At 41.7% G+C, this 26330-nt stretch overlaps 1 protein-coding gene across 3 annotated transcripts in view; it reads right to left on the reverse strand.

Moving 5' to 3' along the window:
* Nucleotides 1-5455: 5455 nt before the first annotated feature.
* Nucleotides 5456-26330, reverse strand: part of st3gal3a (ST3 beta-galactoside alpha-2,3-sialyltransferase 3a) — a 56237-nt gene continuing 35362 nt past the window's right edge. For 2 of the 3 annotated variants that reach the window (XM_039811619.1, XM_039811618.1), the window contains exons 9-11: nt 16364-16510; nt 15038-15184; nt 5456-7622 (exon numbers count right to left, since the gene is read on the reverse strand). In XM_039811619.1, the coding sequence (XP_039667553.1) occupies nt 7518-7622; nt 15038-15184; nt 16364-16510 (399 nt within the window). In that variant the 3' untranslated portion in view covers nt 5456-7517. Of the gene's footprint in view, nt 7623-15037; nt 15185-16363; nt 16511-26330 lie in introns of those variants that run through there. The other variant, XM_039811620.1, reaches the window with a different exon arrangement.

Consider the following 26330-nt stretch of genomic DNA (forward strand, 5'->3'; position numbering starts at 1 on the left):
AGGAAAGGACATCTCATCACCCTAAAACCCATTTTGCTCGTTTCCTCTCTCCTCCCATGATTTCCTTGCGTCTCTCCCGTGCCTCCTTGGTGGGACATACAGAGGAAGCGAGGCAAGTGGAGGACTCGAGGAGGCAATTTAAGGGCTATGAGATGCAGCGTCTGTCTGAGCTCTCGGCCCACCTTCCCGAAAAGCCCATTCTGCTCTGATTGGTCCGCTGGCCCACTCTGTTGTGATTGCTCAGGCAGCACCAATTTTTTCTCAATCAGTGACATCATTAATTGAGGAATTTCAAACAGGAATGTGGGCGAGAAATTTTCAGACAGTTGAGAAAAAGTGCTGTCTGTGGGAGAGAAAGCTCCATTTGGAGTAAAAAAAATGTTTTTTGTACTTTACACATCAATTACATACACAAAAACACTATATAACACAGTAAAAGATGATGATGAAAAACCAAAAGAAGCATAATAGGGGCTCTTCAATGTGGATACTATGTTGAGATGCATTATAAGTAACTTTACTTGACGTCTCTGTTCAGCAGCACACACAAAAGAGTAGCAATGCCGAAACATGTTTGATTTACCTTTCTGTTTCCTCTGCGGCCTCTTGCTAGAATATGGATTTTCAAATTTGAGTGGTAGCAGCTCCAGTCCAGTGTCATCTAGTCTCACATTTCCAGCTCTATCTCCACAGCGCTGTGGAGGAAGGTCTGTCTACATCACACATACATTCTGGGATAGGAAAAAAAAAAACAATCTGGGTTGGTTGCATCTCTTTAAACCAATCACAATCGTCTTGGGTGGCGCTAAGCTCCGGACGCAGCGACGGTGGCTGTGCTAAAAAGTTTCAGGAAGGAACTTGTTTTGGAGGAACATTTACACCCCGCAAAAGAAAACGCCACATACAATATTAAATGAACTTAATTGTTCACACAATACAGTAACGTGAGCTACTTAAATTGGATCCATGTTTAAACCTCATTGGCTCTTACCAGCGTATCTCCGTGTGTACTTCGTCCACAGCAATCCCACCAATCGGTCCCAAAACGTCCCAGTTAGAGAGGAAATGACATATAATCATATTCTTTGTAAATCTTTACAATCATTTCCTGAAAGAACCAATCAGGCCTGCCTTGTTGCACCGTTCCACGTTTTTCGAAATAGAGTTAGACAGTTGCAACGCACAGGAAAGTTTTCGAGGCGATTATCCTGGAAATGAATTAGACTAAGTGTTATACACCCACACAGGTGTATTCAGTTAATCGGCCTGATTGGACCTCTTCCCAGGACTGTGTGGGTGTGTGTAGACTGATTGATTGACATCTTCCTGAGTCTCCTGTTAGCGCACCTGTTGGGGCAGTACAAGTGACATCTTTATCATCCTAAGTGGTAGATGAAATTTTGTGACCTTATAAATTCCAATCAAAGCAACGCAACAGCAAATCCCACAACACCACAGCACTTCGCTAAAACACCACATTTCGCCACAACACGACACCATTGTCATAACAGACACCAAGGAGCTCTTTAACGTCAATAACGCTCTAATTTACATTTCTAATCAATTTTAAACGACCGTTGATCTAGTTATTCACCTCTTTCAGCGCTATCTGGCGGTGCCGCTAGAGCGGGGGTCGGCAGGGGGTTACCATGGTTACGTGTCTTCAACGACAAGGAGGCTCTCAGGAAGTGAGGTTGAAAATGACCAAAAAGATCCACACTACTGTTTATTCACACAAAAGTATGTTGAACGATAGTATACATATTGAGTATGTAATGAAGAGTGTGCGATTTCCGACGCAACCCTAATTTGGAGTTTAAAGTCAGAATTCTGCGTGGCCGGGTTGGCTCAGTGGGTGGAGCAGACGCACATATACTTCGAGGCTTATGCCTCGACGCAGAGGTCCAGGGGTTTGAGTCCGACCTGTGACGATTTCCTGCATGTCTTCCCCCTCTCTCTCTCTCCCCTTTCTCACCTAGCATTCCTATCAATTAAAGGCAGAAAAGCCCCAAAAATAATCTTAAATAAAAAAAGTCAGAATTCTGAGAATAAAGTCTGACTTTTTTTCTCAAAATTCTAGCTTTGAAAGACTGACAAAGACAGACAAAAACTGATAATGAGAAGGAGCTATAGAGTATGTAGGGAAATATTAGCCCAATGTTATCAGCTGAATAAAAATATCTGTGATTGAAGATAATAATGAAGAAAAATAATGGCTTTAAATACTTAAATTCCTTTTTTTTTATTACGATGGCCCTGAAGTGCGCGACAGCAAATCCCACAACGCGACAGCATTTCAGCGTTGTCGTTACTACCGCATTGCATTGTGGGATATTCGTGCCGGCGTAGTGTCCAATATTGCACACTGTAATATTTTACCGGAAATAGTATGCAATTCACGTACTATTGGTTTCATACTAAGGTTTCGGACTTTATTCTGACTTTAAACTTTTAAGTCAGGGCAAGGCATTTTTTCACAAGTGGCCCTAATCCTCTTCCATAGATTTACTTTTACTCAATAAGCTTTAGAGTATTTTAGAACTCCAAGACAGTAATTTGTCTAAAGTAAAATAGCGGATTACTGACTTGAAGGTGAATCCCTATTTACAGATTGTGTGAGAACTACTACTTAAAAATCAAAAGCCAGAAAAAACTCATTTCTAATTGAAACAGTTGAGCATTCTGTCTTTACAAGAAACGTTTGGGGACTCTTTGAATACTGTTGAAATCTTTGGTTTTTAGAATTTTCTGTGATCCCTATTAAATGTTTCGGTAACACTTTACATGGAAGTTTTCTACATAAGAGTGACATGACACTGTCATGAACACATGACACTGTCAAGACACAGTCATGACACATGAACCCTAACCATAACTTGTCATGACAAAACCGAATTTCACTTACTAAAAAAGCTTTATGAAATAAACGCTTATGACTTGTTTGTAATGTTTATGACACGTTCATGACAGTGTCATGTCACTCTTATGTAGAAAACTTCAAGCAAAGTGTAACCAATGTTTCTTTAAGAAAATAAGAGGCTTCTGCAGTAGCTTATATTCCTCTATCACAACCAATCGGGGGCTCTGGGATGAGACGGACTAATATGACGGCAAGTGGTTTCACTTAGCTTGTTTGTCTTCACTTAGTGGTCATTAAACGTGTAACACAGATGACTTGTAAACAGCTCGACTCAGCACACAATGACTCACTGAAGCCTTCGTGTTTACCTCCATTCACTCATAAACATGGGACTACTGCTTATAAAACAGCACCTGGATACTGGGACTGAGTGTCCCAACAGGCTGGCTGCAGCCAACTGTACAGTAGGTGTCAACACTGCACAAACATCTTCGTCTTACAGGCCATTTGGGCCCGGAAATCAAAAAAAAAAAGAAATTTGTCTCGGCACTAATGCAGAGGTCACGTCAAATGTTAAAGTTGGTCCAGTCGTTGGCTTGTCCAATTCAAGAAAGGCCTTAATTGCCGCCCACCAGACATAAACCACTGTTGTTGTTTTTTTAAAAGGACTTTTTTTCTGAAAGGACAGCTTTTAGACATTGGAAGGGGAGAGAGAGCAAAAGGGCTGCAGGTCGGAAACCAAACCCCCGCGGCTGCTACGGCGAGGACTGAGCCTCTGTACACGGGCGCGCGCCCTACCAGGTGAGCAAACCAGCTGGGAATTATATTTGAATGTATTTTAAGACGTTTTTGAAACATTTGGAAACTTTTATGTTTATATTTTTAACTCTTCGGTTAGCTTTTAGCTCTGACTTAATGTAGGGCCCTATGGAATCCGTCTTATAGCTTTTTGAAATCCTCAATTTCGTGATTACGTCCATGATTCTGAAACTATTGGGCTCTCCATTAATGCAGCCATTAGTCTGACTGTTAAAAAAAAAAAAAAGACACTTGCTACCAGGCTAAACGACTTTTCTAGGGGAAACCCTGTACATCAGAATCAGAATCAGAAAAGCTTTATTGTCTACATTTTTTACACATACAAGGAATGTAGTGGGTGTGGAGAGAGTCAGGGTGGTTTCCGGGCCTTGTTGATAAGGCTAGTGATGGAGGGGAAAAAGCTGTCCTGTGACGTGAGGTTTTGGTCCTGATGGACCTCAGCCTCCTGCCAGAGGGGAGTGGCTCAAAGAGTTTGTGTCCGGGGTGGGAGGGGTCAGCCACAATCTTTCCAGCACGCTTCAGAGTCCTGGTGGTGTAAAGGTCCTGGAGTGGCGGTAGATTGCAGCCAATCACCTTCTCAGCTGACCGAATGACACGCTGCAGTCTACCCTTGTCCTTGGCAGTGGCAGCAGCGTACCAGATGGTGATGGAGGATGTGAGGATGGACTCAATGATGGCTGTGTAGAAGTGCACCATCATTGTCATTGGCAGGTTGAATTTCTTCAGCTGCCGCAGGAAGTACATCCTCTGTTGTGCTTTCTTGACGAGGGAGCTGATGTTCAGCTCCCACTTGAGGTCCTGGGAGATTGTAGTTCCCAGGAAGCGGAAAGACTGAGTGTGATGGGGGCAGGTGGGGCTTCAATTCTTTGAAGTCCACAACCATCTCCACTGTCTTTAGAGCATTGAGCCCTAGGTTGTTTTGCACTTGCACCACTTCACCAGGTTGTCAGCCTCCCACCCGCACGGGGACCGTCACCATCAGAGTTTAGTAGTCGCGGCGAGGGAGTGTCATGCCGAACTTCAGAAGCTTGACAGACTGGTGACTGGAAGTGCAGCTGATGGTGTACAGGGAGAAGAGTAGAGGAGAAAGAACACAGCCCTGAGGGGATCCGGTGCTGATGGTCTGTGAGTCGGAGATGTCTTTCCCCAGCTTCACATGCTGCTTCCTGTCAGACAGGAAGTCAGTGATCCACCTGCAGGTGGAGTCAGGCACACCAAGCAGGGAGAGTTTCTCCTGGAGCAGAACTGGGATGATGGTGTTAAAGGCAGAGCTGAAGTCCAATGCATATATATATATATATATATAATATACTGTAGATACATGATTTTTTTTTCATTACAAAAAAATTCTCATCTTAAGCTCAGGATTTAGACAAAAGTATGATACCACAATTTTGAACGATTTCAGGACTTTGGTGAGCACACCATTGCTCTCATTACTGACAGAAATGGTGAAAAATGCCAAAATATGCCTCAAGTCTAAATTTACTATTTTAAATGAAGTATTTACAACTAGGGAAGAGACTCAAATTTGCCACAACAATCCAAATCACAAAACAACTTGAGCTGGGCTGTGTGGCCCATATGTCAGACAGACTGGGTAGAAAGATTTTCTGTTGGCATTTGATATTTCAACTAACGTAATTTAAAGTACATTTGATATGATTTTTAAATGTCTTTTATTCTTTTTCTCAAAAAAAAGAGAAAGGATTTTACACATTAAACGGTTCTTATGTTGCAATGCCACTTGTTAAAAAAAAAACAGACACGTTAAAATACAGCATCCTTATATCTTTATTGTATAATGCGTTCTTGTGCATAGCCTACAATAAATATGGGAATACTTTGGATTGAGCATCTGACCAGCATCCACAAACTATGCAGGCCAGAGTGTATAAAGCAACACAAACACATACAGACGTCACAATGGAGTTGATCTTAGTGAATAAAGCGACATATGTATATATATACATAATGCTTTATTTACGTCCGTCACTTATTGGGACTCAGACATCAGTCACAATCAGTTTTACTATCACAGATGTAAATAAAGAGCCTGAGGTAGCAGCCCTTGACAGGGCCGAGTGAAGAGAGTGGAGGGGGGGAAGGGTTTTGGTGTTCTGCTGTTATTCTGGGCAATGAATAGAAAAAAGTGAGATCAGAGTTGAGTTTTTAGATCACCTTAAGAGAAGGACTGGGTGGGTCTTTACTAGAGATGGTCCGATACCATTTTTTTTTTATTTTCTTCAGGGCTTAATTACATGGTATCAGATCGCTGCATAAACTCCAGTACCCGCCGACACCAATACCAGCATTTTAGGCGGTATCGGAGGCTTTTCCCGATACTGGTATCCCGATACTTATTGAAAAAAAGAAGCAAACACGGTCATAACACAGCTTCTTGGGCTATGCAGATGGATATGAACTTCATGCCAGTGCTAAAGAACTCAAAAAACACGGACTTGTGTCAAATCGGCAACAATCAAATCAAGCTAATGTCATCCGTGTACGACAGTGCCCAGATGTGGTTTAATACACCGCAGTTGGAATACAATTCATACGGATTCATGTAGTCATGCAAGCAATTCAATTCAAAAACAGTTGTGATTTACCCCAAATTCTTACAAAATTAACCTCTGAAACAAGCTCTCCTTTTGAGTGGAATGGGGCGGGCTGACACCACCGGCTGACGAGCCTCTCAAGGTCCGGAACCAACAATCCCGGAAATGAAAAGTCGTCGTCCATATAGACCAATTCGGACCCAGCCCAAACCTAATGTTATGAATACGTCATGTAGTGTAATCTTTTGAGTTTTTTAATCCAATTACAGTTAATCAATACATTGTAAGTGACATTGAATATATATGTATATATAATAGATTTGTGATGCATCGGAGTCCCCCTCCTCCCCCAAAAAGTGGCCGCAGCGAGTTCTCAACTTGAATGTACAGTATGTTGCCTTGTTTTTTTTTGTTATCGTCACTTGTTGTGGACCTCTGACCTTACAGAAAAAAAAAAAAAAAAAAGAGTCAGATACGGACTTTTGAGTAAAACGTTTTAGAAGCCCCGGTCTGGTCAGTACGCTGGACGTTGCCTTTGAGTGTGATGTCCATGCTGAGGCAGCACTTATTCTTGTTTTATACCGACTCAACTAAAGCTCTGATGATTGCCATGTCGCTCTAACAGAATGGGTTTACCCACAGATGTCAGAGACTGGTCCAGGACGGCGGAGTCACTTGTAATGTAGTGTGCACCCTGTTTAACACAGAAACTGGAAGATATAAATAAAGAGACTATACGTGTATTGCGGATTACATTCAGATGTGCGAGCAGAAGGACACTTTTAGAGGTATTCTTGGCACAGGATCAATGTTTAAACCCAACATCTTTATCCTCTCCTCCTCTCCTCCTCTCCTCTCCTCTCCTCTCCTCTCCCTCTCCTCTCCTCTCCTCTCCTCTCCTCTCCTCTCCGCAGCCTGCAGCAGTTACAGTAGGAGGGCAGCCAGGTCTCGGTGCTGCTTTGATCGCTAAAACACTGCGGACGTAACCCTGAACCAGGGCACTAAACCATGTAAATATACACTAACCTGCAACCTGGAAAAGCTAAATACAGAGGCTTGCAATACTTTGATATGTGACACTGGAGCAGAGTGTTCCGATCAATAAGCCTCATATACACACACACACACACAGTGTCTCTGCACCGAGAGCAGTGTGTGAACGCTGCTGCTCTCTGCTGGGACCGTGGGCCCACCCAGCCTCTTGGCCCCCCCCCCCCCATCTTCAGTTGCCGGAGCAGGGGAAGGTGAACGCAGTGCTGCATCCTGAGTGCAGACCATCAGCATCCTGCACCACAGATGCCATTGGTCCAGTCCTGGATGACCCCAGCCTTGACCATCTTCAGCAGGAACTCCTTCTCTTTCGATATGTTGTGAGTCCAGGACTGCAGAGGGGACAGAGGCACACAGGACGGAAGGTAGCTGCTAGAGATTTACTGTAGACAGCACAGTACACTCAACAGTTGGGGGTTCTACATTTTTCACTTTTTAGATTTTAGAACATTTAATACATTTGTTTTTCCATTTCCAAGAAACAAAGCATATGAATAGCTGTATTTGTGGCCATTACATTATAATATGTTAATTCAAGGCCAATATCAATACCGATTAGTAGTTAATGAAACCGATAACCGATATCTGGAACCGATATGCATTTACAGTGAAAATGAAAATTAAGATTTTGGAATGTTCCAAACTCACACAAAACTTTGTTTAAATGCTTTAAGCAATTATTTAATAAATGCGAAACTTCCAACATAATACCCAGTAACAGAGAGTCAGATAGTGTTGCAGATGGGACATTAAGTCAGACTCAGTGGTGAGTGAGAAATGCTTGTTACTAACCCAGCTCTGGGGAGCTTATTCCCCGCAGTCCTTACGTTTTCTTTTCGCCCAGCATGTTTCCTTGGATTAGGGTGGCAACGGAGCTGTTGCAGCTGTCGCCGTGGTCCTGCTGCACGCCCCGCTATGCCCTGTTACACCCTGCTATGCTCTACAGTGCCCTGCTACGTCCGGTAATGCACTGCAGTGCCCTGCTAAGCCATGAACTACTACCAATACTATTTCTAGTCATAGTTCCATTATCTTTAATGTGACTATAATTGCCACTGTTCATCACACCCCCAACCGGCACCGGCAGACACCGCCTGCCAAGAACCGGGGTCTGTCCGAGGTTTCTTCCTAAAAGGAAGTTTTCCTCACCACCGAGGTTTCTTCCTAAAAGGACGTTTTTCTTCGCCACTGTTGCACTTAATTGGGGGAATTATTGGAATTGTTGGGTCTTTGTAAGTTATAGAATGTGGTCTAGACCTACTCTATCTGTAAAGTGTCTCGAGATAACTATTGTTATGGTTTGGTACTATAAATAAAATTGAATTGAATTGAGTGAAACAGAAACAGAGGGACAGACACAGAGCTGTAGCCGAGGCGAAGTAGACCATTAACCATTAACTTTATCAGTTATCAGGCAAATAAAGCGCGACACAGATAATCGGCAAAAAACGGCTCGATAACAGGCCAGGGCCGATGATTGGTCTATCCCTACAACCAATGTTATAATTGAGAATTGATTTTGACTGTGATACTGTTTTATGTTTAAATGTAGATGTAAATGTTTTATATTATTTTAAATTTTATCTGTACAGCACTTTGTGCAACGTTGGCTGCTTTTAAAGTGCTTTATAAATAAATTTGATTGATTGATTGATTGATTAAGTTGCATTTGGTATTGGGAATTCATTAATTACAAAAAGGCATAGTACTTTTAAGGAAAAAAGGGGGAGTTCTCTGCGCTTCTGCAGACCACAACAATCCGGTGCAACCCCATCACATTGGCCTACTCGCCATGTCGCATTACCTGGCTAAACGTCCCATTGATGTTCTGCCTCCACTAGAATTTCTTCTTAATCTTGTTGAGATCATTCTATCGAATAATTTCTTCAAATATTCTGGCAAATTTTACCTACAACTACAAGGGACTGCTATGGGAAGTACTTTTGCACCTTCTTATGCTTGTTTGGTGATGGGTCTATGGGAAGAAAAATATATACATAATATCATAAATAATCCTTTTCATTCCAAAATATCACTGTGGCGTAGATACATAGACGATGTTCTCTTAATATGGAAGGGTACCCCTAGTGAGCTAAATCAATTTTTTATCTATGTAAATTCATCCACTGATTATTTGTCCTTTACTATGGAATGTGATAACCAGTCCATTGATTTTTTAGATCTCACCATCTTTAAGGACGTTAAAAATATTCTACAGTCTACCATTTACCGTAAACCCCTTAGTAGGAATACCCTTTTACAAGCCGATAGAAACCACTCGCCTCATCTGGTCCGTAATATACCAGTGGGTCAGTTTTTGCGAGTCAGAAGAAATTGTAGTACCTTAGCTGATTTTATGTCCAAAGCAGCTCATTTAGCGCACCGTTTTGAACAACGAGGTTATGATAAATCCGACATTACAAAAGCATGGGACAGGGCTCAAAGTTCAGATCGCGACTTACTTTTGATGAAAAAACCTAAGTTACAAATAACACCCAATGTATTCTTTTCGACCGGCTATACTCCAGAAGCAGGAAGAATGAAAAATGTTATTCGCAAGCACTGGCATGTCCTTAAGAGTGACCCGACACTGAAAGACATATGCGCCAATCCGCCTAGGTTCATATTTAGGCGTGCCGGTAATATTCGTGATCGACTGGTCCACTCAGACATGTCTAATCCACCTCAGACTACTTGGCTTTCAAACCCACCCCTTGGTTTTTATAAATGTTGTAATTGCGCGCAATGCTCGAATTCGACCAATACGAAGGAATTTTCACATTCCCGCACCGGCAAGAAATATTCTATCTCTTCATTTATTAATTGTAACAGTACACATGTTGTGTACCTTCTAAAATGCCCTTGTGGACTGGCGTATATAGGTCAAACTAAACGTCAGCTCAAATTAAGGATATCTGAACACAAGACAGCTATTCGGACCCAGAACATAACTTATGCCATGGCGAGGCATTACAAGCAGGCTAATCATGGCTCCCCTGCATCACTGAGGTTCTGGGGAATTGAGAAAATCACACCCCCACCCAGGGGCGGTGATATTATCAATAAACTCCTATGCAGGGAAGCCTTTTGGATACATACACTTGGCTCTTTAGAACCTCTAGGCTTAAATTAAGAATTAAATTTGACTTGCTTTCTCTAATGACAAAGTGTGTTATAGTATAGTATTTAGATAAATATACTTTTAGTCCCCATTGCCCTGTGAACATCTTTGTATAAAAACTTTTAAAATTTTTACATTTGTATACATTTTTTACATTTGTATATTTTTGTTTGTATATATTCATCTTTGGTTTGGTTATGGGCATTTGCCCTTTAACGACTGATTACTGAGTGTAACACCTTGGTTGAGATGGGTGTAACTTTAGATTGTCACTGCCCCTTTTGAGCACAATCACACCTGTTGATGATCCTTATTAAGGGGTCCATTGCCCATTTTCTCCAAGGACTCTGATGAAGATGTAACTATGCATCGAAACGTTAGTCACTGTTATGCACCTTAAGAAATAAAATCATTAAGTAGAAGACATCCGTGTTGCACCGGCAATTTTTTGCTATGTATAGTACTTTTACTTTGAAGTCCCCGCTCAAGGCTCGTGGTGAGAAAGACTCACAACGTGGCAAACTAGCAGCAAGCACGGACAATTTAATGCTCCAGTGAAAGGTTTTACAATCGTTATAGCAGACTTTAATTTGATGTTAGCGATTTTCAGCGGTAGAAGAAGTATTCTGATCCTTTACTCAAGTAAAAGTACTAATACCACACTGTAAAAATACTCCCTTAGAAGTAAAAGTCCTGCATTGAAAATGCTACTCAAGTAAAAGTCTGTAAGTATCATCATGAAAATGTGGTTAAAGTATTTTAAAAGTACAGAAAAATCCTCCCATTTTAGAAAGTGTAAAGGATCCAAACAGTTGTGTGTTTAAGGGTCTAATCATTTCAGATGGACTTGTAGGCCGTTATGTTGTTGGCCAGTTTCATTTATAATAAAACATCAGAGTTTATAAACTACATGTGATTTATGTGCAGAAATCTTAATGTGTAAAGTAACTAGTAACTAAAGCTGTCAGATGAATGTAGTGGAGTAAAAAGTACAATATTTCTCTCGGAAATGTAGCGGAGTAGAAGTAGAAAGTGGTATGAAAAGAAAAGACTCAAGTAAAATACAAGTACCTCAACATTTGGACTTAAGTACAGTGCTGGAGTAAATGTACTTTGTTACATTCCACCACCGGCGGAGGGATTTTTGCAGTTCCAACTGGACCAATTTGGGGATTATTAAGTTCCTGTAACTCTTTCAGCTCCTACTTCAGGGCAGGGTCTTTTCCCTTTTCCACATAGTGGTGGTTAGATGGATGTGTTATAATAACAAAAGGTCAGTTCCTATGGCCACTGTGAATGCAAATGGTAACACCGGTTTTGAGGGGAGAGTGGTTAGTAGAACTGTTTAGAAGTGGACTGTTCCTATAACTACGTTCCTTTAACTACTTGGTCGGAAAGAGGCTATGGTCTCTTTGTTTCCTCGTTATACTGTGCGTTTAGTGTTCACGGTGGGTTTGGAGAGAAGCTTCAAATAAATCAGTAGCCAGAAAGCCCCTTGTGTCTGCCTGTGCTTCGAGGGAATAACGGTGGCGTAATACCATGAGCATTGTTACACATTTTTTCTGAGTATTTTCGGCATTTCTTCCCTGGGTAGAAGTGGATGGCTTAGGATGGTGATGTTGGTTAGTCTTTTCTGCCCAACACTTTGGTCCAGAGGATTTTTAAACTGCATAGCCAATGTCTCTGGAGAGTCAGCGTGGCATAAAATAAAACCCTATCTCCACCTGGTATTAACATTTGATCTATCTGGATACGTTATCTGGATGATGACATCTGATCACAGGCCTTTAGCTATATGCCGGTATTAATACTGTAAGAGAACACGTACAGTCTCCTTTCTCCTCGCATTGTGATCACATCTCCGTATGCAAGGTGAGGGTCTTGTGACAGCCAGAGACAGCCGAAGGCATCTGTAGGCTACTTTTCAGTAACCTTAACATTACTTATACTGTAAGAAGGTAATCGGAGCCAGTGGAGAAGCTTGCTAATGCTAGTTTGATCTGCATTTCAGCCTTGCTAATGTTTTTTTAACGCCATTTATTCATTATCTTATTGAAAAGTCATTTACTGACATGGGCTGGCTGTTTGACATGTTCTATTGGTTTGTCTACATGATGTTGTCTCCGAGCAGCCACTGTCGTGAGTCACGTGGGTCTGGGTCATTAATGGTTTAGTCATCAGTAAACATTTATATCATTTTAAACTTCACTTATGTCCAATTGAACAGCATTGGGTTCTGGACTGATGGTCAGACAAATGAGAACGTGACCTCGGACTCTGTACAATCCCCTTTTTTTATTTATTTTTTTTACTATTTTCTGACATTTTAGAGAATGAATGATTAATTCATGAATTGAGAAAATAATGAAATAATAATACATGTAATGGTTTCAGCCCTAAATAACATCACGGTCAATATCACGGGTTTTGCTGAGTGCAAAAATGTATCGACATGAATCTGAGATGCCAAAGTGCACATAGTAACGTTATAGTAACCTGCCAGCTGCTTCTCTGAAATGAAGTGAGATGATCATCTAGATCAGGAGTGTCAAACTCAACTTCACGAAGGGCCCCACTGGAAAAAGAGAATCACATCAAGGGCCAGACAGTATAGTTTATTGACATGCTTTTATTTAATCGAAAAACTTCTAATATTTGACTGTAATCCTGCATGTCTCATATAGTCACATTCACAGTTTGGTCCCCATAAAGCCCTAAAAATGTCAGCAAAAAATTTCCTCAGCCATCATAGAAAAATGCCCAAACCATGAAAAAAAAGCCAAAAAAAGGAAACAAAAAAGCCCCAAAAAAGGAATACAATTGTCGGATAAAGTGCTAAAAACGTTGGGAAAAGTGGCAAAAATTAGGTGGGCCAAAATTGATTGTGAACCAAAATTGTTATGAGGGCCAGATTTGGCCTGCGGGCCTTGAGTTTGACACATGTGATCTAGGTACTTCATTTAGAGAGACACTACTCTGGTGGTGTTTTTTAACCTAATAAAGCAAAAAAAAAAAAACTCTTGTTGTCTTCTTTGGCAATGTGTCAATCAGTTATAATTAAAATTGTGGCTCTTGCAATTTGAAAATCTCACTCTTTCTAATGTTGACTCGCATATAAAAAACAATAAATAATTGATTTCTAATTCGTACGTAAAAAAACTGTCAATGTAAGCTAATGGAGGACTGTAGAAATGAGCTAACTCCTCTCCTGTCTCAATTATACATGCCACGAGTCGGGGCCAAGCACTCTGTGGCTCTTTGAGCTGAAACGCAAGTCTTGTGAAAAAAGGATGAAGGGGATTGCATGTCTGTCTCAGTAACCTGGGCTAAGAGTGATTTATGAGCAGGCTGGAGACTGTGAAGTGTGAACACTGTATGTAGTGCGCCATGACTCAAAAACCAGTACCCAGCAACGTTCCTACACTTGAGATTTCATACACATCCCAGGCCACCACGCAAGCATGCTGGGTAAATCCCTCCTGAGAGGCATTTCAAATGAGAGAAAAGGTCACAGTAAACTGTTCCAGTGTTGCGTAAACCTGGAAAACTAACAAATATAGGATGGTGGTCAGAATGCTAACAAATTTGGGGGTTGCGAATAATGTGTGGGAGTACCGTCCATTAGGAGAAAAATGTGGAGGAAATAGTGGGTCACACACCTGTGGGTGGAGGGGATGAATCATGAACTTAGAAGTCTGACTGAGTCCTTCACAAATTTAGGCTACTATTGCATCATAAATCTAGCAACAACAAAAAAAAGGCTATCAAGGTTGTTGTCAAATGGCTACAAGGTTTCAGCAGATACACCAATTCCTTTAAGTTAAACTCATAATTGAATTGTCCTCACTTTGCTGCAGCTGTTGTGCATATTCCATATGTTCAGAGAACATAATGTAAGGGGTGCCATCACTGCAGAGTTTTCAGGACAAACAACAAGGAGATAAATATTGATTTCTTAGCCAAAATTAAAGGTTAATTCAGTTTGACATTAAAGTCATGGTTAAATAAAAATTTAATTTCCTAGTATCCTTATCCTGTGTCCCTGACTGAGCCGCTAACCCCACCCATCATATTAACTGAGCTTGTGGGTCGCAGCAGCTAGCAGAGCGATATCATGGGTCAGCGGGGTGTGTGTGGATGTCAGTTTAAAAATAAAAAAATAAAAACTATTTCCAAAAGAATGAAATTGAGGTCCTCCCAGGTGGGGGAGGTGTGGTTGAAAGCTAACAGTCCTCTTCAGCTTTGTATCTCTGTAATCCCCAAACCACACCTGAGCAATCCAATCACATCGAAAGGATTTGATCTAAATCCCTCTCATGACTATCCCCCCGCTCACATATTCTGTTTCACTCAGAAATATGCCACGTTACGGAAGATTAAGACGATCCAACTGCTGTTTCGCTCCGACTTTGAGGGGAACACACTGGTGGCACTTGTAGGACATAGCAGGTGAGCTGCAGACGTGATTAAAATACTCAAGCCTGAATGTGCTAATCCATGGAGTGAACGTGTGCGGTTGTGATGATGCACTGAACGATGTAAACCTGCAAGGATGATGGTGCCAGTGTATGGGCTTAAGCCAAAAAACAAGAGTTTTATTTCATACCAAATCAGTTCTTTGGTTACCTCTTTGATGGCCGACATCCTGAGCTTCTCATAGTAGTGCAGAAGGGCATCGGGGGTGTTCATGTCGTAACCAAATCCAGCTACAGCTACTTCATCACAGTTATGAAGGGCCATCGTTATGGCAACTGTCCCCAGGGTCGGGATATTCTGAAAAACAGACAAGAGAGCCAGGACGAGTATCCCGGATCATGAACAGTATATGTATTGTCACTGCAAAATCCACCTATTTCCTATCCACCTATATTTCTATTGGCCACCGGGCTGGGGTGGATTTGGCTTGCCTGCGTCACAGAGCTTACAAATCTGGACGCAGACTGACTGGGAGACTGGAGTCAGCGATGAGAGGACGTGTTTGTGATTTGTCGCCACGTTTCCCCATCAAGTTGTGTTAGGAGCTATAGCGCGTAGTTTCTGTCTCCCCCATGAGGAATTCTAAGTAATCACGCTGTCGTTGCATCCAAACGACAGAAGCCTTACACACACACACACACACACACACACACACACACACACACACACACACACACACACACACACACACACACACACACACACACACACACACACACACGAAAGATGCTGGACTACACCATTTTTTAAAACACGGCCATACTGAGAAATACAGAGAGAGTTGTGTGGAGCCAATAGTCTCAAATAGCTTCGTATCAACTCATTTGGCACTGGCTTGAATGTTACGGACGCTCATTTTTACAAAAATAGTTACGCGCTAAAGTTTTAATGTTGCGTCCGCATCTTGAATGTCGACAAATGAACTATCAACACAGTGTCGAGGCTGACTGACACTGCACCGGGGACCGAGCTGGAGCAGAACGGCGCCGCGGCTACGACAAAGGTAGGCCTCTAATTCTTACCTTCAGTCTGGCGGACTAGCGTTAGCTTCTGCAGTTTTCAAATGCACAGGCAAAACCAAGCTCTATAAACCCTAGATTAGCCCAGATAGTAGTAGGTTTCCTCAGGGTTATGGTTATACCGTGACAGCAGTGAACATGTGAATGTACAGGAGACAAGCCTTGTGGTTACTGTGTGGATATCTTCCAGATGTGAAATTTGAAGAATGGTTCTATTTTTAACAGACTAATCGTAACACTTTGTTTTCAGGCTCTGTGGAGGTGCTCGGCTCCCAGCAGCATCTGCTGCGTGTTCACAGAGGCCTTCATAATGCAAACGGACAGACAGGGGAGTCCGCTACCAGAGCTGCAGTCCTGACCATTAACTCACCGCTGTGTGTGTGAAACAGCACCGCTGTTCCTAAAACTTTTCTACCTGGACAGAAAGTGATGCTAGGAAAACCAACAGGTATCTCACCCCTCTGCCCATCTGTCCATTGTTGTAAGGTAAACCAATCAACTTGAAGGAGGCCTCCTGGATAAAGTAGGGGTTTAGGATGCGCATGCTGCTGGGGTATCTTGGAACGTGCATGGCCACCGACTTCCAGAACCCTTCAGTGCTGCGCTGAGAGACAAGGAGCGGGAGAATGAAACAGCGTGGTTAATGTGAACCTCCACGGAAGTGCATTGCTGCCACACCAGAAAAAGAAAAACAGATCACTGTCAGGTTATAATGTGAAACATTTTGGGAAACATGACAAGATGTTTTTAGTGTTATGTAAGGGAAGATGATTCAGGGATTATGATTCAAGACCTGCATTGCCCTGTCAGGGTTGTAATATGCAATAATGGCTCACTCTACATTATCCCGATTATTACACGGTTTATAGTCTACATCGACGACGTTTAATTTCCGGCATTGTTCAGGTACTGCCGGATATTCCGCCGGATGTCCATCACCGTCCTCTTTCTTTGTGTTGGCGTTCTAAACTCCGGTGGATTTATGAGGACTATGGTTAACTGCTCCTCAGATCTCTGCAGGGTAAATCCAGACAGCTAGCTAGACTATCTGTCCAATCTGAGTTTTCTGTTGCATGACTAAAACAACCTTTGAACGTACACGTTCCACCAAAACAAGTTCCTTCCCGAGGCTATTTTGCAGAGGCAACGTAGCTCTGTCCGGCGCTTAGCACCGCCCAAGACAATTGTAATTGGTTTAAAGAAATTCCAATAAACCAGAGCACGTTTTTCTCCCATCCTGAAATGCTGTGTGGACTAGCCAGACCTTCCTCCGCAGCGCTGTGGAGGAAGGTCTGGCAATGCGAGACTAGGTTCAAAGTAACAAAGCAGTATAAAAATAAAAATGTATTTGATTACATGTATAATGAGTTGGACATTTTACAGTTAAAAATGAATACAGACACGGTTTCTCAATAACCTCAAATATGTGAGCATTGTCTGTACTGACATTAATTGTTAATGATCAGACGACTTACTCGACGATACCGGTATATCTGTGATACGCTAATATATTGGCCCAAACGATTTATCGATCACGGCTGCAAAAATTCTTCCAGTATTTACCGGTAAGGAACTAATATATTGCAGAAATTTTGTTATTTTTAAAAGATTTAAAATGATTTTAACAAAACTAAACTTTGTTTCTGTGTCATAATTTTCTTCACAGCAGTTACAATATACACAATTCTAAATTATTGACCAAAAAACCAATACAAAACTGAAAGATATATCAGTCATCATAAATGTTAATGCGTAATAATTACCAATAATATTCACACGGTAAATATTTATCAATTCTTATTACCATGAAAAGTGGACAGGGGTGGAAAACATGATGGTGCTTAAGCAGCCCAGTGAAAGCAATAGCCTGAGCTGAGGCCTGGGGGAGGGGGTCAACACCATTAAAACACTGATGAAAAACAAGCGGAGCAAACAAAGCCAGTCAGGAGAAGGAAGCCCCTGTATCAGTATACCTGGGGCCATTACACTAATTACCAGCAGTCTGCCCAGCAGAGCTGATGTCTCTTTATGAACAGTTACTGGGATACCTGCCTTCGAGTTCGCTCAGGTATGCTGGAGTGAGGGGCGGGGAGAAACCAAACAGCACCGATATGAGCTATTAGCTTTCTAGCATAGCGGCGTTACCCTGTTAGACTGTAAGCGCCTCACTGACGGATCAGGTGGTAATCCTGTCTGACTGAGACCATTTTGCTTCTCTATCCCAGCGGGAAACCCAACACCTCTGCTCTGCTGGCAGCACTAGCAGGACACGAGTCTGTGGAAAACCCATCTGCACACAGCCGACGGGATCAGATGACAAGCGATTCTCACGTCCCTAAAGACAGGATCAGTAAATATGCTTATATACAGATAATTCTACATCAACAAACGTTAGTATATATACAGTAAATCAGTCTAGCCTATGTCACGAAGTCAAGCTGCAGTAGCATTAGGGCTGCACAATTGTTTGTTTTGTTGTCGTCATGGCGATATCAACTTCCGCAATAAAAACCTTGCAAAAGGCTACGACATCTCGCGTAAGACGCTCCGAGATTTTTTTGTGTTAGTCGAAAGAAAGTATCAGTAGAAAATTGCCACACTAGTTGTTCTGCCAAGCCAAGTCCAGATGTACTGAGCTACTACAGTAAAATATTACCTGCTAAACATTAGCATGCAAGCATTTAGCTTAGCTTAAAGCACTTCTGTACCTAAGTACAGTCTCACATAAATGCTAGCATGGCTGTAGGGTCGTGTTTTATCAGTATTTCTACAGAAAAAAACTGACTTAGATTCTGTGTGGGATTTGAGGTAATATTTACAGAGTTCTTCTCTTCCAATATAAATTCCCATCTATTTGTTGACGCTTCCTTTTGAAAACACATTGTCCAAGGAACCAAGTCCGCCCAGTTGGAGGTCATTTGTGTCCTTACAGCACAATGCCAGCTCTCAGTGTCAAGAGCTTTGCCAATTTCCTTATCTTAGTACAATCAGTTTCCCTCCAGCAAACACTTGCCCATTCATAACTAGTGAGCATGTGTGTGTGCGTGTGTCTATTATCTGGTGTGTTTTCTGCACTCCTGTGCTCTAGGGGAGGAAACTTGATCTCCCGACTGAAGTGTTGTTGTAAATGAAAATTCAACAAGTCTATTCAACATAATGGGTGGGTCAAATGTTACACCTGCACTGCCTTTACACACTGCCACCAAATACGCATTCTACCAATGCTACTTGCCACTTATAAGTGTCCTTGGGTTTAACACAGCAGATTACAGAGGAGAGGTGATTTAAGAGTTCAGTATTTTGAAAAACAAACTAGTTTGTATGACATATTGTCTGACCTCATCTAAAGCGATCCATCTGTCCTGAATGTTCCACTTCCGGGATTGTTCATGTGCTGCTGGAAATTCCGACAGATGACCCTCATTTCGGCCGGATGTCCGTTAACTTCCTCTTTCTCTGTGTTGACATTCTAAACTCCGGTGGATTTCTGAGGACTATGGTTAACTGCTCCTCAGATCTCTGCAGGATAAATCCAGACAGCTAGCTAGACTATCTGTCCAATCTGAGTTTTCTGTTGCACGACTAAAACAACTTTTGAACGTACACGTTCTACATTACATGTCATTTAGCTGACGCTTTTATCCAAAGCGACTTACAATTGCTATATATGTCAGAGGTCGCACGCCTCTGGAGCAACTATGAGTTAAGTGTCTTGCTCAGGGACACATTGATGTATTGCAGATCTCCCACACCAAAGGCATGTGTCATATCCACTGCGCTGTCACCACCCAAAACAAGTTCTACCAAAACAAGTTCCTTCCTGAGGCTATTTTACAGAGGCACTGTCATTGTGTAAGGCGCTTAGCCAAAGACAATTCTGATTGGTTTAAAGAAATGCCAATAATCCAGAGCACAATGTTCTCCCATCCCGGAATTCTGTGTGGACTAGCCAGACCTTCCTCCGAGCACTGTGGAGGAAGGTCTGGCAATGCAAGACTATCCACACTGGAACTTAGGGTGAAAGTAAAAAAAAAAGGGGCTACGACAAGCATCTTATTTAAAGCATATTGGGGCCCTTATGGATTCAACTAAAACTATCACTATTAAAGAGAAATATTTTGAGGCAGTGGTGCATGGTCTGCTGAGATGATTGAAACATAGGTCCACCAAGTTTCGCGTCATCCGGCAAATCTTGGCAGACCTCGGTTGCTCTCGGGTAGCTCTATTGACTAGCGCCACGAAGGGAAGCCACTGCTTCCCTTCACTGCTCATCTAAACACACTGCCCACACAAAGATGACACAGAGCTGGATTAAAAAGGGCAAACTATCCCTTTAAATTATGCTTTCATGCACGTTTTCTGACTTCATCCTGAATGTGGAAACATGGCAGAGGATACCACAAATAACCAACTCTTAAAACATCTAAATTCATTCATACAGTTGAAACCAGATACAATATTAATAAAATAGAGAGAACGGAGTCGGGAAGAGTCAAATTCTCCAAACTGCCGGTGTTTGCAAGAATGGGCAAAATGTCGTCTCGTGTGCAAAACTGTGGATACCCGCGACTTACAGCTGTAATCAGCAAAGGTCTACAAAGTATTAACTTAGGGCTGATAATTTTACCCTTTTCAGTTTTTTTTAAAAGGTTTGAAATATCAATAAATTTCGTTCCACTTCATGTGTGTCCCACTTGTTGTTGATTTACAAAAATTAAGTTATGTTGTAGCCTGGGGCAGCAAGCAAGGGGGCGAATACTTCGCATTTTACATACACTTAAAAAAACACAAAAACATTTATTTCTTTACTGTCATACATTAAATCAGAGTAAACTTTTTCTGTTTTAGATAAATACATATTAACATATTTTTGCATTTGTTAAATGTCAGAATCGAGCGAGGGAGAATTTTTATGTATTTTTTTTATCACTTTCATCAAAGTCAGAAGTATACATACACTTCCTTAGTATTTGGTAGAATTGCCCCGAAACTGTTTCACTTGGGCCAAACGTTTTGGGTATCCTTCCACACGCTTTCTACAATAGTTTGCTAGAATTTTGGCCCACTCCTCTTGACAGAACTGGTGTAACTGGGTCAGGTTTGTAGGCCTTCTTGCTCGCACTCGCCTTTTCAGTGACACCCACAAATGTTCTATGGGATTGAGATCAGGGCTTTGTGATGGCCACTCCAATATCTTGACTTTGTTGTCCTTAAGCCACTTTGTAACTAATTTGGAGGTATGCTTGGGGTCATTGTCCATTTGGAAGACCTATTTGCACCCAAGCTTTAACTTCCTGGCTGATGTCTTCAGATGTTGCTTCAATATATCAACATTTTCTTTTCTCATGATGCAATCTATTTTGTGAAGTGCACCAGTCCCTTCTGCAGCAAAGCAGCCCCACAACATTATACTACCACCCCCATACTTCACAGTTGGGATGGTATTCTGAGGCTTCAAAGCTTCGTCCTTTCTCCTCCAAATATACCGTTTATCATTATGGCCGAACAGTTCAATTTTTGTTTCGTCAGACCACAGAACATGTCTCCAGAAATAAAGATTTTTGTCCCCATGTGCAGTTGCAAACTGTAGTCTGGCTTTTTTATGGTGGTTTTGAAGTAATGGCTTTCTTCTCCCAGAGTAACCTTTTAGCTCATGGTGGTACAGGACTCATTTACTGTGGATAATGACACTGTCTTACCAGTTTCAGCTAGCATTTTAACAAGGTCTTTTGCTGTTGTCCTGGGATTGATTCGCACATTTCGCACCAAAAAAACGTTCCTCTCTGGGACTCAGAATCCGTCTCCTTCCTGAGCGGTATGATGGTTGTACATTCCCATGTTTTTTATACTTGTGTATTATTGTCTGAACAGATGAACGTGGGACCTTCAGGCATCTGGAAATTGCACCTAAGGATGAGCCACACTTGTGGAGGTCCACAATTCTTTTCCTTATGTCTTGGTTGATTTCTCTTGATTTTCCCATGATGTCAAAGAAAGAGGCTCTGTGTTTGAGGTGTTCCTTTATATGCATCCACAGTTCTGTCAAGAGGAGTGGGCCAAAATTCCAGCAAACTATTGTAGAAAGCTTGTGGAAGGATACCCAAAACGCTTGGCCCAAGTGAAACAGTTTCGGGGCAATTCTACCAAATACTAAGGAAGTGTATGTATACTTCTGACTTTGATGAAAGTGATAAAAAAAATACATACAAATTCTCCCTTGCTCGATTCTGACATTTAACAAATGCAAAAAATATGTTAATATGTATTGATCTAAAACCGAAAAAGTTTACTCTGATTTAATGTATGACAGTAAAGAAATAAATGTTTTTGTGGGTTTTTTGGAAGTGTATGTAAATATCTGGTTTCAACTGTATGTATAAAGATGGCAATTTGACAAGCAATGTTCTTTGTTTTCTGGTTGCTCTGCAATTAAAATAGTTCAAGTATGTGGGTTTTACAAGCATGTTTACATGCATTTGTAAAATAAAAAATAGACTAGGAGAGAAGTGTAAAAGCACGCCTCAGGTCACAGTGCTAAGCAATGTGACGGAGCATGTCGAGAGCCGGCAAGGATGGCAAGCAATCGCTAAAAAAAAGTCACTTCCACTGTAGACAAGACATAGGCCTGTTGACAACAAAGGACAGGGATGTAGCAATACAGCTGCGGCAGCGTCAGTGCTTCCACCTGTCAGTGGAGGTGAAATGTGATCCAGGACTAGGACCACCCTGGTGATAGCCACATGAAGCCCTGGCTTCCTTCTCTGCCTCCAGTGCTGCAGTAGAATGACAGCTGCTTTCTGATGTGCATCAGAGCTGAAGTCTCATACTCCCCACTCTGGCTGCCAGTTGAATAGGTATGCACGCTAGACATCAGGGGATTCTTAGTACCAAGAGTCTAAAACTGGCAAAGGGCAAAACATTGTTTCCATTGCCACCACTTCTACAAAAAGGTGCATCAATCAAAATTAAGCAGTGGATTAAAACAATCTAAGGTATACCTATGTAGGTGTTTGCTGGTAAACCTAAGTAAAAACAGAGACACCCCAAATATTGAACCCTGATGAAACAAGCTGCCTTGCTGTTAGGTGTCCTTCAAGTGGTTATAAATAGTGTCTTGATTGACATATTATCTTAAACAACTATGCCTACACATGTTAAACATGTTTGCCTTTCACTTGGCCATGACGCTATGGTACCTCCTATTACAGGTTATAGTAATTGTACTTTTTCGGGGAAATACTCTTTTTATTTTTTTTCCGAATTCCAAGATAGCCATTCATAATCTCAGTGCATTTACACTCAGCTGCCAGTTTATTAGGTCCACCTTGCTAAAACTAATGCAGCCGAATACAACAGCCCAGCAACAAAACTTCCCTTCATGGAAGTTATAAAGTTGTTTTAGAGAGGTGGCGATTCAGTTGGTGGCTGCAGTGTTCGGTACTTTCAATCCATAAAGTGATAGAAAAAAAAAAAAAAAAAATTAAAAAAAAAAATATTTTGTTTTTTTTTAAAAAAAAAAAAAAAAAAAAAAAAAAAAAAAAAAAAAAAAAAAACACAAAAAAAAACCCCAAACACAAAAAATTTTTTTTTTTTTTTTTATATTTTTTTATATATATAAATTTTTTTTTTTTTTTAACCCTTTTTTTTTATTTTCAGGAGGAATGGACAGGGAGTACAAAGCAGGTATGTTGTGACTCTGGCTGCAGGAATGTGTGACATTCCCAATCAAGCATGTACGACCATAAAGCCTGTTCCCACATCTAGATGCTGTTGGAAGCGACACAGGCCAACGTGACAGCAGAGGAGGCAGCCTTGGTATGCTGGGTTGATGTTCAGGCTTATAATAACTACTAAATGCCTAAACAGAGGGAACTTGTTACACACAGGTAACCCCCCCCCCCCTCTCTACTACAATCCAGGGTAGAGCTGGGAGATATGGAGAAAATCTAATAACACAATATTTTTTACCAAATACATCGATAGAAAGCGACCCGGCTCCCTCAATTTGTGGAGTGCTGAACGGCTTCCCATCTCCACCCTTTCCTCGATCAATGCCCAGCGCCATTTGTTTTTAACTCCTTTCTCCAATAAAGTTGTATTTTCTTCAGGTTTGATAAACTTTGCCTCACATTTTTTGCCGCGTTACCACGGATACCAAACCGCACTAGCGTTTCTTTGCAAAGACCCGCCCTACTTTGCCTCTGATTGGCTAGAACTCGTTTCATTGGTAGGTGGAACTACGATGATTGGTTAAACCCAGCGCATCAAAAACAAATCCCATGATTTTTGTTAAAATAGTCATATGTCGAAAATCTGTTACCAGGCTGGAGTACTTTCAGCTCTGCGATATAATATCAATATATATATTCCCCAGCCCTTATCCAAGATATCTGAAAGTCAGTATCTGCAATGAGAAGCTTCACTCTGATCAAAGGCCCCCCCACATACCGAATCTCATCTCCTCTGTGGAGTGTGTGTCATTCACAGCCACTGTGTAGGTGCTCTTGTTCTGTACTTTCAACAGAAGAGTTGTGATGGTACTTCATTGTGCTTTCCACACTGTTGATAGCCTGTTAGTGAGTTCGACCCACACTGGCTGGACAACATTTTGGATGGGGGTGAAAAAGAGTTGCTCTTCATGGCGTGCGAATGCGTTTAAATCCAGACACTGATCTCGGGTGTTGTTTCTCATGCTGATGGATTTCAGAAGCATGGAAGAGTGCAGCACACACATAGAGCAAAACTGTTATAGGTGTGAAAACATCTGCATTGCAACTCTGCCTCATCGTTCTGTGTATGTGCTACAGAGCTACCCAGGGACAACTAGATGCAGGAAATTCTGTCTGTAAATCACGACGCCAAAATCACCAGAGAAATTCAAGTAAGGGCGGGAGACTTGGTTGTTTATGAATAATTTGCATCATGTCCTGCCTCTTGCACGCTGCAGAGAGAGGGAGAGAGGTGTTTAAGATAAGGTTTTACGGTATAGGACAATATTTTGTTTGTGTCTGTTTTGTAATGCAGTTTCCTCTATGTTGATTTTGTAGTGGCGGCCCACCATGGCAACATTTCTGCCACCACGGTATCAGAAATAGGGCTGTACAAAACCTTTTGTCGCGGTTGCCTTTTAAAATTATCCTGCCGACATAATGCCGCTCACATTGCAATTTAACAACAAATTGTTCAGACAGACCAGTCCCCGCTGCTAAAAAAATCCTAAAGGAAACACTGGTAATGTGTAGGTATGTAGATCTTTTAAAACACATGTTTATGTTGACATAAATAAAACTGTAGGGACATGACTTTCCTCAAAAGGTTTCCCAGGCTGCATTTTAATTTCTCTGTTCAAGCAGGTCATAGACTTCCAACACTCCTCCCCTCCTGCTATCGTTTCTCTTCACTTTACCCCACAGAGGAACTACCTGCACCCTGCTGTGGTTTCCTCTGGTTTCTAGTGCCACTGGCCTTTGCATGCCACAGAGTATTGTTAAGTAAATGCGCAGGAAACCCACACAGCATGTGTTTGTATATTTACCAGCTGCAACAGCAACTCTGGTATGGTTTTCACCTTGTGAGTCTATTGCCGTTTTTCCATTACATGGTATCCGCTCGACTCGCCTTTTTTTGGTTTTCCATTACGAAAAAAAGTCCCTGGTACCTGCTAACAGGTACTTTTTTTTTAGTATCACCTTCGTCGAGGTTCCAAGCGAACTGAGGCAATACCAAAAGGTGACGTGAAAACCTGCAGACTACTGATTGGTCGGAGAGAATCGTCACTAATCATTGGGTCATCATTGCTAGCGACAGACAAGGGTGTCCTGAACAAACCCGCCATTTTTAAATAGTTTAGCCAGCGGTGTTTTTTTTTGCTGCTTCCAGCTTCTTTTGAAACTAAATTTTTCTTGCTGAGAATAAAAAAACAAACACACCTTCGACATTCTGTGTGTGTGTGTGTGTGTGTGTGTGTGTGTGTGTGTGTGTGAGAGATCATGGCAAAATGTAGTCCCGAAGACACCTACTGTAGCAGAAACTACCACAACAGGAGGATTTGAGGACTTTGCCAGCCGTTTGTATTTCTGTCTGTCTGTCTGCGGACAGATTAAGTACTGTACTTGATTCTGTACTTGTCCTTTACTTGTGTCTTTTCTTTTCATGCCACTTTCTACTTGTTACATTTCAGAGAGAAATATTGTACTTTTTACTCTACTACATTAATCTGACAGCTTTAGTTACTAGATACTTATTCTCGCTTTGCCAGACCCTCCTCCAAACAAGCTGAAGGAGGGTCTGGCTACTCCACATAGCATTCGGAGATGACGTGCTCTGGTTTAATGCCATTTCTTTAAACCAATCACAATCGCCATGGGTGGTGCTAAACTCCGGACACGGAGCTGCTGCAAAATAGTCGTGCGAGAGAAAACTCA

This window comes from Perca fluviatilis, chromosome 9 (genome assembly GCF_010015445.1).
Source record: "Perca fluviatilis chromosome 9, GENO_Pfluv_1.0, whole genome shotgun sequence".
Classification (NCBI taxonomy): Eukaryota; Metazoa; Chordata; class Actinopteri; order Perciformes; family Percidae; genus Perca; species Perca fluviatilis.